Source organism: Danio aesculapii, chromosome 16, assembly GCF_903798145.1.
Source record: "Danio aesculapii chromosome 16, fDanAes4.1, whole genome shotgun sequence".
NCBI classification, from domain to species: Eukaryota; Metazoa; Chordata; class Actinopteri; order Cypriniformes; family Danionidae; genus Danio; species Danio aesculapii.
Genome location: NC_079450.1, coordinates 38003258 through 38016154, shown reverse-complemented (window position 1 = coordinate 38016154; position 12897 = coordinate 38003258). Strand labels below are relative to the sequence as shown.

Here is a 12897-nt window from a genome sequence, read left to right as displayed (position 1 = left end):
TTTGTCTACTCTTCTGCTACACACTGAAAAATTTCTACTTTTATTCACAGAAGAGTGCATACTTTTAGGGCATATTATAATTAGGTGAACTGGGACACAGCACATGCGTCCTTTGTGTCAGACAGGGGTCTTTAGAGTCTCTGCTAATGAGCTGATGAGTTAAACCAGGTGTTTGACTAAGGAGATATGCAAAATGTGTCATTTTGGCAAATTTCTGGAATGGGGTTTTGGTTTCCATCCAAAATCTGAATTAAATGTATGCACAAAACAGAAATATTGCATAAAATATTCGCAAATAATGCAGTGTTTTCATTCAAAGAAAACAATATCTTCACTTTCTGATAAACTACTGCCAAATATCAAAAAGAAAAATAGAACTTGTTGCGTGAGTGTTTTTTGTCTATAATAAATGACTTGAGCCTCAGAAGACAACACACTCAAGACAGTTCTGGGGGTAATAGTAATGAAGCACTGTGATGATGGATTTTGGATAAGGCATTTTAGAATGACCAAAACAGCTGTTTTACACTGTTGATGTTGTGCAAAAAGCATTTTATGCACATTTTCAAAATGCATGCGCATCTTTCTTGACATTTGACTAAAATAAGTGAATGGAAACATAGCTGTAAACTGTCATAGGGATGTATCTTTATAGCCAAACCCAGTATTGTGCATCACTCCAGTTCCCTCAACCAAAACCCTATATATATCCCTATATATATTTCCATCTTCTATTGAATTATTGGCATAAGAATCCAAATTATTATTGTCATAATTTATACATAAACACTCGTGAAGTCTTAAAAATCTTATAAACAAAGAAATTGGCATTAAAATGTGAAATTCCAGAATTGTCCAGAATTCTGAATAGCAGATAATGTGAATGTTTATATCATTTTAACAAAATAGAGGCTTTTATTCAATATGCATTAACTTCACTACATGTTTGGCTGTTTTGCTATAGTAATGGGCAAGAATAAAGCTGGTGTTCTCCATGTTCTCTATTTTTTTTCTGACAACAAAACACTCGAATACCACAAGCTTGTGCTCACAGCTTCATTTGAAGTAGGAAACCTGTTCAGTTGAATAAGTAGGAGATTTCCTAGAGAACGCAATGTCAGTTTAAGCACTGTGACCACAAAAGGTCTATGATTCTCATATATTTTGTTCATCAGGATAATCTTAAAAGAATTAAGGTTTATTAATTTTAAGGCCTACTGTAAATGCAGCTGATAGAAGTAAAAAGCAAAGGTTTGGCCATAAATGAACTATATCACAGACATGTGACTTTGACATTAACTACACTAAGCTTCTGACAGCTCTAAAATGTAGAATTTAAAACAAAAATTTATTAGAATTCTTTGAGCAAGGCTGTAAAAATGAACAAGACAAACTACATATAGTACTGTAGTTCCAGTCTGATCTCATGAGGAAACATAACTATTTTATGTTTTGTCAGTTGAGGCTAATTATGATAGTTGAGATGTGGCACCTAAATCCACCTAAATCCTAAATTGGGTGATGAGCAGATCATACTAAATTGTACAAATGAGATCGTACGAATTCATATGAATTAGCCACTAAATCAAAAAATTTCTAATTGCTGTGAGAAGTTCCCGTGTTAGTAGTTCCCATTACCTGCACAGATGCCCTGTTAAAGACATAACAGCCCAAAACAATGACAACTTGGTAAATAATAGCAATGTATATTATGTAAGAAAATAAAACATGTTGAGCTTATGTTAACCATAATTAACATAATTAACAAATGACCATAACGTCATTTTCAGTCTTTAACAACCTGCAGAGCCTTCATCAAGACCCATATATTTGTAAGTGAAGTTCTTTTATGTTCTTCATTTAGGAGTAAAAAAAGTTCAAAATAGAATTTATGAAGTCAATAACCCAATGTTCCCGACTGGGACGTTGAAGGCAACATTAAAATGCAAATACTGTACAGGAAGTGCTGCACATTTTACTTTCAGTAGTAAAACAAACATGCTGAATTAAAATTACTGAAAACATTAGGGAAGAAAATAGGATTATAATGATTTGGATGTTTTCACAAGCTTTGCGATTTGCCACATTTATTTACTGTATGTACTGTAGCACTCAGCAATTTTCATATTTTTTATACAAAGTTTACATCAATTGTGTACAATCACAGGGTATATCTTGAAGTAAATCAGGAATGTTTGTAGGCAAAGAAATTACTTGGACTAACATTATTTAATTTAACCTATACAAAAAAAAAAAAAGATTAAAAAAAAATTCACAGTTGACAATATGGAATTTTGTTGGGGGTTTAATGGCATGTTATGCTATTTATGTCAGCTCAGTTTTTAGGAACATTTATATTACAATATAACAACAATAAAACATCAAAACAATAAACGTAATAACACATGCAATGCGCCTTTTAGCAATATGGGCAAAATATTCACTGCTGATTGTAACAACTTATCATGATTTCATCCTCATCTGACATCATGCTGAGTCATCTCAGTTACAGTACATCAACATCTGAAATGGATAAAAAAGATTACAGCACACAAAAAAATCTTCTTTCGTGTAAAAGCCCTAAATGGTTATTTTTGTTGGTGTATTTGTTAAACGTATATTTAATTGAAACATGAGACAAATCATCAGATATTTGAAAAACAATTAAAGGATATACTAGCAGGTTACAGAAATCAGACTTGCAATGACTCCACTGTTGCTTGATGTTCACATGTCCCAATAAAAACATTCATTCATTCATTCATTCATTTTCTTTCGACTTAGTCCCTTTATTAATCTGGGGTCGCCACAGCGGAATGAACCGCCAACTTATCCTACATATGTTTTACGCAGCGCATGCCCTTCCAACTGCAACCCATCAGTGGGAAACACCCATACACTCTCATTCACACACATACGCTACAGACAATTTTAACATACCCAATTCACCTGTACCACATGTCTTTGGACTTGTGGGGGAAACCGGAGCAGCCGGAGGAAACCCACACAAACACGGGGAGAACATGAAAACTCCACACAGAAATGCCAACTGACCCAGCCGAGGCTCAAAGCAGCAACCTTCTTGCTGTGAGGCGACAGCACTACCTACTGCGCCACTGCGTCGCTCCAATAAAAACAATTAAATGTTAATATTTTCATCATATTTTACTGCAAATACTTTTTTTTTCCACAATTGACTTGCTTTTATAATTTTTTTTAACAGACTATATTCGCACATGGCTTTAGCTGTCAGCCATCTTGTATTAAGGATTTCATCGAGCAATAATTATTTGGAATGCAAGATAGTAACCGCTCTTCTGAAACTGTCCTCAAGTTGTTTGGAGAAGATGACTATGATAAATGAACCTTAAGTGAAGTTAAATTAAAACTCCACAGGTGTGGATATAATGCATGAAATGAGATCTGTTGTAATTTACTGTATCAAAATTCTTATTTTGTCTGACAATCAACTCCATTTTCTCTCTGTCCTGCAGATGTGTTGGAAACTTTTTATCGGCCCACTTCCTTCATGCGTCTGTCACTCACTTCTTGTCAGTCTCTTTTTGAGGAGCTTCTCCTCCTGCTCCAGCCTCTATCTCTGCTGACCTTCAACCTGGACCTGCTGTTTCAGCATCATCATCTAGACCCTTCCTCTCCAGCTCTCACCCCAGCCAGCCACACGTCTGACATATACAGCCCACCAAATGAAGACTTCAGCTTCCACCTGTCACCCAAGGGCCTTTTCCATGGAGGTGTCCATCGTACTGGAAGCATCTTAGGACAAGACCACAGTTTGAGTTTGGACACCAACCCTAATTCAGTTTTCTCGAGTCACGTTCTTGATGTGTCAGCATATCGCAATCCAATTTCTCTGTCATCAGGCGTCAACAAAGAGGAAGCTGATGCGCCATTATCATGGTTTAATGGGAATGAGATCTCTGCACCTCTTAATGTTGGAAGTCTTTCCCAGCAAGCAGGCCAAGCTCTTCAGCAAGGCTGGGGGGCAGTTATGCGCTTGGGGGAGCGTTTAGGGCAGAACTTTGGTTTAGCCACCACTACCGAGAATGCTAATGGTCCTAACTCACCAGATGATTTCAAGACAGGCTTTTCAGCAAACCCAAAAAGCCCTTTTGAAAACAGGCAGCAACCTAGAGAGGATCTTTCCCTGTGGGATAGTGGAGCTGCTATTCCTTGGGGTCTCGGACGGCTCTTTGGTGCTTCTAAGAGTCCCAACAACCCACCAACCACCAGGTTTGATGATGTTTTTCAAAAGAAATTATGCATTATGAATCGAGAAATTTTTCATTGACATGCATTCTGAATGCATTGCGATTCTCTTCTGAATCAATTCTGAGCTTAATTTTTAACACCAGATGGTGCTTTACTGTATATACAGCCACACGGTCACATACCACTTCAACATAAAGCAATCTTTAATAAAGTTATTGATTAATGAAAATGTTTAAGTGAATTAAGAGTGTTCATAATGAGCTGTATTTACAGTAATCCTGTGGTACATTTTACCACTTAGGCCCTGTCCACAGGAACATGGTTATTTTTGTAAATTGAGTTTTTCCTCCTTCACTTTAAAAATAAAATCTTGTCCACACATGCACAGTTTTAAAAAATCTTCATCTACAAGAAAATGAAAAACGCCATATGAACCACTGTCAAGAGCATGCCAATGCAACAGGTGGCAAAGTCATGTTGGTCTATCAGAAGCCTCAAAAAGGGGCTATTATTGACTCGGATTGGCTGTCATCTTGCATAGCACTACACACTGATTCTTCTGTTCTGATTTTAAGTGGAATAATTGTACTTGTATCAGTATACATGTTACTGTTAGCACAATTATTAGCAGAAGTATTTGCTTACTTTGGCCATTGCACAGATGTACAGTTGAAGTATGAATTATTATTATTAGTTGAATTATTAGACCCCCTATTTATTTTTCCCCCAATTTTTGTTTAACAGAGAGATTTTTTTCAACACATTTCTAATCATAATAGTTTTAATTACTCATTTCTAATAACCGATTCATTTGATCTTTGTCATGATGACAGTAAATAATATTTTACTAGATATTTTCAGGACACTTCTATACAGCTTAAAGTGACATTTAAATGCTTAACTAGGTTAATTAGGTTAACTAGGCAGGTTAGGGTAATTGGGCAAGTTATTGTATAATGATGGTTTGTTCTTTAGACAATCAAAAAAAAATAGCTTAAAGATGCTAATCATTTTAAAACTGCTTTTATTCCAGCCAAAAATAATAATTAAATTACTATACATTATACTTTTATTCTAGCCGAAATAAAACAAATAAGACTTTTTTTTTTAAAGAAAAAATATTTACCAGACATTCTGTGAAAATTTCTTTGCACTGTTAAACATAATTTGGGAAATATTTAAAAAAAATCAAAGAGGGCCTAATAATTCTAATTTCAACTGCATGTCTTGTAAACAATGGCAGACAATCTGATGTCACACAAAGAAAATGCTGGTGAGGATGATCAAAAAATCTCAGAAACCAAAAATCTCAGTTTCAGGGACCCAGTACGGGGTTTGCATTTGGAAGAACAGCCAAACCGCAATATGTGGTTTTGAAATACTTTGAGTTCTCATGGACAGGGCCTCACAGAACATGAAAGCACATCTACTCGAGAGTACAATTAAAAACGAGCCAATAGCACCACCTGCTGGTAAAAATAAGTTCAGAATCAATTTTAGAGAGAATCGCGATGCATTCCAACAAACTAAACATCGATCCACGAATCACTGTACATCTGTTTATCATCCCAGTATTAATTTTTTTTTTTTTACTTTAGCTTAGCTTAGTTTGTTTCAGATTTTGAAGGTTTATTTATGTGAATAGGTGAATTAGGTTTATTTAGGTTTTACAGATTTTGTCTTCTGTGCTATTTCTCTCACATAGGCGCCCATCTCAGTGGCTCTCCCCTGGTGTATCCGTCCTTTCCCGGATAGTAAATCTTGGTCAGGGTTCTCTGCCTGAGAAAAGAGAGCTTCAGAGAAGCAATGATAAGGAGGAAGATGAGAATGAAAATATTAATGAACCCGGAGATCAGCCAAAGCCCCTAAGGTAAAGTTTCCACTTTCCAGTAGGTTATTCGTGTTCTTCTGAACAGATTTCCCTTTATGCATTTTAGCCGAATAATATTGAAATACTTTTTTGCCTCTTAAAAAAATCTTTTAAGTAAAGTGATTTGATGTCAGTGAAGTTATGTTCATTTTGGTCTGTTTATTTATTCAGAAATGCATAAAGAACAATGTATGTACTCTGTACAATGTACTCTAAATTTGTATTTAATTTTGGACCATTACAAGAACATTTTTCATGATTAAAACCTCAGAGAATTCTAAGAACAATAACTTGAAAATTCTCTGAGAATGCCGTGATTGAAGCTGTTTTCATTACATTTGATGGGTTTCATTGTAATAGAGATTGACTGTAGACATACAAGTTACAGAATTCAAAGAGAATAAAGAAGAAAACACAATAAAGGTCACAAGGTAAATGCTGCTAACACTCGCTTTCTCAATGCTAATGTCATGTAATACCTTTTTTTAAACACTGGTAGTTCCTGTTGTGCTGGGTTATACCCTTCAGTGAAGTAAGAGCTAATCTAGTTCCACTGGAAGGAGTTTCCATAACTAAATTGTTCCTAGTTCCTGTGGTGCAGCTTCTTTTAAAATCGGGTGCTTTATTTTAAAAATGCAGTTTAAAAATTCCATAGAATGAAAATCTGCATCTACCTTTGGGAAAATTGAGTAATGAGAATGACACACCGTGAGCCTCAAACATTGGTTCCTCATTCTCATGTAAATCCTGTGAGTGTAAAATCCAGGTTAAAAAGGGGCCAATTGGAACAAAACACCAACTGCTAAGTTATACAGTAAGTTACACAGGATTATTAAAGCAGCGCTTGATTGGTCTCAACAATTGCTAGTGAGATTAAAACAATTACCCAAAAAGTGGTACGGTACGGTTTGCGTTTTGACACCCTTTGACAGTGGAAATGGCCAAAAAAGTGTACCGAACCATACCATACCACTCAGTGGAAACGGGCCATAAGGGCCTACGCAATATTAGGGCCCCCAGAGTTACTATTAGAGGCCCAATTATAAACCCCCCACATCTCCCCACCCGCTTTTCACACCCTACACCCTGTCTTTTGGTGTTGCTGAGCTCACTGGTGCGTTCTTTCTTTTTAAGAATGTTCCAAACAGTTGTTTTGGCCACCCCTGATGTTTCTGCCATCTCTCTGATGGGTTTGTTTTATTTTTTTTAGCCTAATGATGGCTCGCTTGACTGATAGTAACAGCTCTGTGGATCTCGTCTTGAGAGTTGACAGTAACACATTCCGAATGCAAATAGCACAATTGAAATGAACACTGAACCTTTTACCTGCTCAATGTAATTAGGATAATGAGGGAATAACACACACCTGGCCATGAAACAGCTCAGAAGCCATTTGTCCAGTTACTTTTGGACCCTTAACAAGTGGGAGGCACATAAGCAAACTGTTGTAATTCCTACACTGTTCACCTGATTTGGATGTAAATACCCTCAAATTAAAGCTGAAAGTCTGCTATTAAAGCAAATCTTGTTAGTTTCATTTCAAATCGATTGTGTTGGTGTATAGAGCCAAAAATGTTAGAATTGTGTCGGTGTCAAAATATTTATGGACCAGGCTGTATCTACTGTGTAGATATCATAGAATCAGTGCACTCTATGGTACAATTAAAATGTTACACTACATTTTCTTTACATTTGGTTTATCTTTAACAATCGTGTTTGTTGACAGACCCATAAAGCACAATTCCTTCTTTCTCTGACTGTTGTTTTCTGGTTTATTAGGGTGGTCAGAACTCTGTGTGATCACGCTGGCATTGGGGCCGAGCTGAGCTTCAGGAAGGGGGAGGAGCTTGTTCTGTTGGGGGGTGTCGACCACGACTGGATTCGATGTCGCCAAGGTCACCGAGAGGGCCTTGTTCCCATTGGTTATGCTTCACTTATCATGTGACTTATCTTTATTCTGCCTGTATGTTTGTGTGAAGGAATATCAGGGGATCACATATACGGAAAACAAGACCATATATAGACGTAGTTATTAGTAGCCGTGTTTAATGTTTCTCTTTGACTCTCATTGCCTGGTTTGTGATGTCTGGAATATTTTCTGTGATATATAAATATATATATAGGAAATAACTCACTATGAATTACTGTATAAATCTTAAATATATATATTTAGATTTTACAAAGATAGATAGACAGATAAACAAGAAATAGAAATGGCTAATACTTAGGAATCAAGTTTAACACGAAATAAAATCATTATATTGTATTTATTATTAGGTGTTCTGCCATAAAAAAATAGCTTGGCCAGAAATGCACTTAAAAGCTCACTGAAAAGTTATAGAAGAAACTGTATATTCATAAAAAGCATTTCATTATACGTTTAGGTTCAATAAACAACCAATATGCATATGCAGCTTTTTTTACATCTGTAAAACCCCATAAATTTCTTGTCCTATCATCAGCCCAGCGATGTGTTGTAAAGATAAGCATGACTTCATTAGTACAAAGGCATGAGTTTTGGTAACTTTGGGGCTGCATTAGCAAATAAATGGAAGATTTATTCAAGATAACTCTTGATTTATTTATTATACAATTAATATTTTGGATTTTTTAAATTATAATCAAGCTATTTAATAAGGGTTTACTGATTAATCAATCTATAAACTAATTGCTTGACAATTTATTCCCCCCAAAAAATGAATACTTCTGAATTATACACCAAACAATTAATACATGAGTTCTTGGTGTTGCCTGAAGATTCCTTAATATACACTCCTTTATTACCTCACCTCCCAGAAAAAAGAAAGTTCTTTTTTGAAGACCGTTATTATTACTCTCTTAATGTTATTATTGTAACTCTCAATGGTAACAGTCAAATATATTAGCGTGATAGTGTGTAGATGATTCTTTTGTATTTCTTACTGTGTGATGGCTAATGTGGTAAGATCTGTATCACCATGAGCTTGATAGTGACTATGCATATTCTGTTCTGTACTGTTTATGAGGCTTGTTGCTGGGGAAAACGTATATATGATTGAGAGCATCAATGATTTTCTTTTGAATGGATGTTCTGCATCAGTATAATGCTTTGTCAGGGGGTTTTCATACTAAACCTGCATGAATGTGTATGAATGCGTGTAGCAAGTGTCAGGTAATCATCAATAAAACTTTGTGAGCACGAATACATTCAGCTAAACTACAAATGCTTCATGTTAAAGATATAAGCCATGATTTTGGTGGATGCAGAAGGAAAGGTGATTTAAAGTGCCCCTTTTATGCTTTTTTGGTCTCTTGAGGTGTGTTCCAAATCGCATAATTATCCACTATTCTACGTCACTTTGTAGTATAAGTAGTGCATTCACACTGTAATAAGTGCACTTAAAATCACTGGATGATGCACATTTTGAACCGATAAAAAAAGTGTGAAATGTTGAACAGTTCATGCACTCAGCGGCTGCAGATTTGCTCATGTAGTGGAAGAGGAGGAGCTATCTGATGATGAGGTCCCATTGGTGAATGGCTTTACTCCTGACAGGAGCTATTTAGTAGTTTGGTAATTTATATCACTACTTTCAACAACTGTTAAAAGTTGAAACGATGCTCCAACTCATAGCTTACACTACACTGTTGTGTAGTTCATAGTGTATAGTATGTCATTTGGGAAACAGCTTTGGTCTCTTTCAACAGGTTTACATCCATTCATCCATTCAACACTAAGCCCCACATTTTCAAGAGCCTTCTATTCCTGACTGGTCAAATGACCCAGTCTGCAATGATTAGTCGAATGTTTGCAGTGTGCATAACATATCTGAATTACAATTGATTCAATTATTTATTATATCAATTTGAGCCTGGGTCCTCATCATTTTGAGCTGCATACAAAGTGTACTCACTTTCACTTTCAACAGCATCCTTTTGACCTGTTGACAACAGGAAGCTAACTCTTCCAGGCCTCAGCTAACATTACTGTGTTTAAGTAGACATAGTTTGCAGGCTGATATTAGGCAAATCTTTTATAAACATGCCTAGATTTGTGCAGAACATAAAGCTGCGATTTATAAAAATTTTTTAATTTAGGGGATATTGGGCTCTATTTGAACCATCTAGGTGCAAAATCTAAAGCGAATGGCACAAAAGCATTAAGGGTGTGTCCGAATCTACTTTTGCTATTTTAAGGACGGAAACGTACGGCACATGATCTAAAAGGATTGTGCTCATTCTCTTAATGAGTTATGGGTGTGTTTTGAGCAGTCTCATCTCCCATTCCCTTTAAGAGTCTGTTGCGTCACGCCATGGTGCATTTGCTATTTACATGGTGGACTTTGAAAAAACTGAACGCTTCACTGGCAAGAAAACAGTAAAACAAACCATCTGCAGTGCGAGGATAAAGAACGAGCCTCCTCCATTCGGCCTATTCCTCTTTCTCTTTACTTTTACTCTTCACTTTACTCCTTTACTTTTGTGGAGTCAGGAAACGGTGTTGTACGCACTCCACTGAAGACATTCATTAGCCTACATATTTAATTTTCTCTGTTAAGCGCGAAGATTTGTTTCAAAACTATTTCTAAATTCAGTTCTAATTTCCAGCAAAGGAACAAATGAACAATATTAACGAAGTGTGGTAAAAAACTGAGTTATATCCAAACACACTTCTTGTTCTTATGCTCCATATAGTGACACATACGTCTCCAAAACCAAACAGGTGGACAAATCTAAACTTGTTTTTATTAAACAAATATAAATGAGCACATAATAAATACTACTACTACTACTAATAATATTATACAAATGCAAATTGTCATGAATGAACTGAAAAGAGCCCCCTGACATGAAGAAATGGAGACAGGGTTTTTTTTATTTATGTAAAAAATAATATTTTTTGTAACATTTTAATCCTTTAGTTTTTGCAAATGTAAAGATATTTGTGTATTGCTGTACATCCTGTGTGTATTAAGCAATGCGTAAGCTTTTGGACCGCATAGGTGCATAACCAGCGTGCTCTACGCTGGACTTTAGACCTGCTTTCAGTTGGTCAGTGGCGCAGTCCATTTCAGTTTCTCAAAATAGCTATGCGCCAACAATGCGCCATAACGCACTTCCTTTTTAGACCAGCACACCCATGAGTCCACAAAGTGGTGCAAATGGATTTGCTATTTAAACAACGGCGCAAAACGGGAAAATTACGGTTGCGCTGGTTGGAGAATAGTAGCAAATCACCCTAAACATGTCTTGCGCCTTATTGCGCCTGGTGTACGATAGGGCCCAATAACTCATTTTATAGTAACTTTTACATTTTCCGACAGCTACATTACACACTACTGAAAAGTAATATCTCAAAAAAAAAAACATAATGGGGGCCCTTTAAATTAGTTTTCTGTATTTGCCACTTCTGAATGGTTATGTGCCGTATCCATGTTTATCATACTTCAAGTTGATATTGTTTTCAGCACAGCTGCTAAAAAAATAATGAACTATGAATCTTGCCACATTAACATGTCGATGCAACACTTTTGTTCATAACAGCACATTCTGGACAATTACATTCAATAGCAGAAAAGCATTTGGATACAGTAGCAGGAAAATCATAAAGCACTGAGCATTCACATTATTGTATGTATAATGTATGAAAGCTTAAAATTGAAACATAATGTCTGGAATTTGTGTATTTATGAGTGTGTCAAGGTACAGTTTGTGGCAGTTTTTAGAGTATGATTTATAGAAGCCATATTTTAAAAAAAAATCTATGGTAGAACTTAGCTTTGTAATTTAGCTTTCAAGTCCCTGTATAAAAAAAAAAGAAAAGTATAACCAAATTTTAAGGTTACAGAGTTAAGCAAGCAGCAGGGGTTCAGTAGAGAGAAAACAAAATCATATTTTGTGTCATATAGTCTTTCCTTACAGGGCAAACTGCAATGATGCATGACCTTAATATCATTTTATTTGACATTGTTGTTATATTATTATTTCAGATTCAGTTCATTATAACTGTGCATTTTAATTGTGACATCTGATTATCATTAGTATGTTTTTGATGAAAGAAATGTTGCATTTTAAATATAGTGTACTTATTGTTTGTGGTTAATTCTACCAGTTAATCTGCTTTTTATCTGTTCCTCTTGTCTATCTCTCTATCTATCTATTTCTTGTGTGTGTGTGTTCTTTTGTGTGGTAATGAGTTGCGTAGTTCTGTGTGGTATTGCCCATCGCTAGTAGCACACTTAAAGCATTATATGTACTGTACCAACTCTTGAGTTCTGTAATTCCCTGTGAATCAGCTCTATGCATGTTGGTGTTTGTAAATATACTCAATAAAACATTAAAAGGAACAGTGTGTAAGTGTGGTTATGATGATATTTGTTTGTAGGGCTTATTAACACTGGGTTAGTTCATTTTAAAATGACCAATGACCTGTTTGGTATGCAAAAATTCATTCGTTTGGCAAAGTTCATATGTGAATAAAGCCCTAAATAAAACCTTTTCATCATAGTGATTGTTTCTTCTCAGAAGGCTTGATTTAAGCACTAAATTAGAATAGATTTAGATTTGTTTATTTATTTATTTTTGTTTCTTTATGAATGTTTTAAGGTGTTTCAGATTCGGGTGAGTTGGGACTTTCAATGTGGCATACAATGAAAAACAGGACATAACTAAGCATAGTTCAATATAAAGAGTTGAGTACATAGAAATTTCATACAGTGAGTCTCAAACATCATTGTTTCCTTGTTGTTATGTAAATCCTGTGTGTAAAATCCAGATGAAAAACAAACCAGAACAGCTTGGCACACCTGTCTTTGAGA

At 35.6% G+C, this 12897-nt stretch overlaps 1 protein-coding gene across 3 annotated transcripts in view; it reads left to right on the top strand.

Annotated features, from left to right (window-relative positions):
* The window catches only part of rusc1 (RUN and SH3 domain containing 1), a 30283-nt gene extending 17857 nt beyond the window's left edge, over positions 1 to 12426 (top strand). For all 3 annotated transcript variants that reach the window (XM_056474953.1, XM_056474952.1, XM_056474951.1), the window contains 3 exons: positions 3495 to 4251; positions 5936 to 6100; positions 7880 to 12426. In XM_056474953.1, coding sequence (XP_056330928.1) covers positions 3495 to 4251; positions 5936 to 6100; positions 7880 to 8045 — 1088 coding nt within the window. In that variant the 3' untranslated portion in view covers positions 8046 to 12426. The remainder of the gene's footprint in view (positions 1 to 3494; positions 4252 to 5935; positions 6101 to 7879) is intronic.
* Positions 12427 to 12897: the final 471 nt, after the last annotated feature.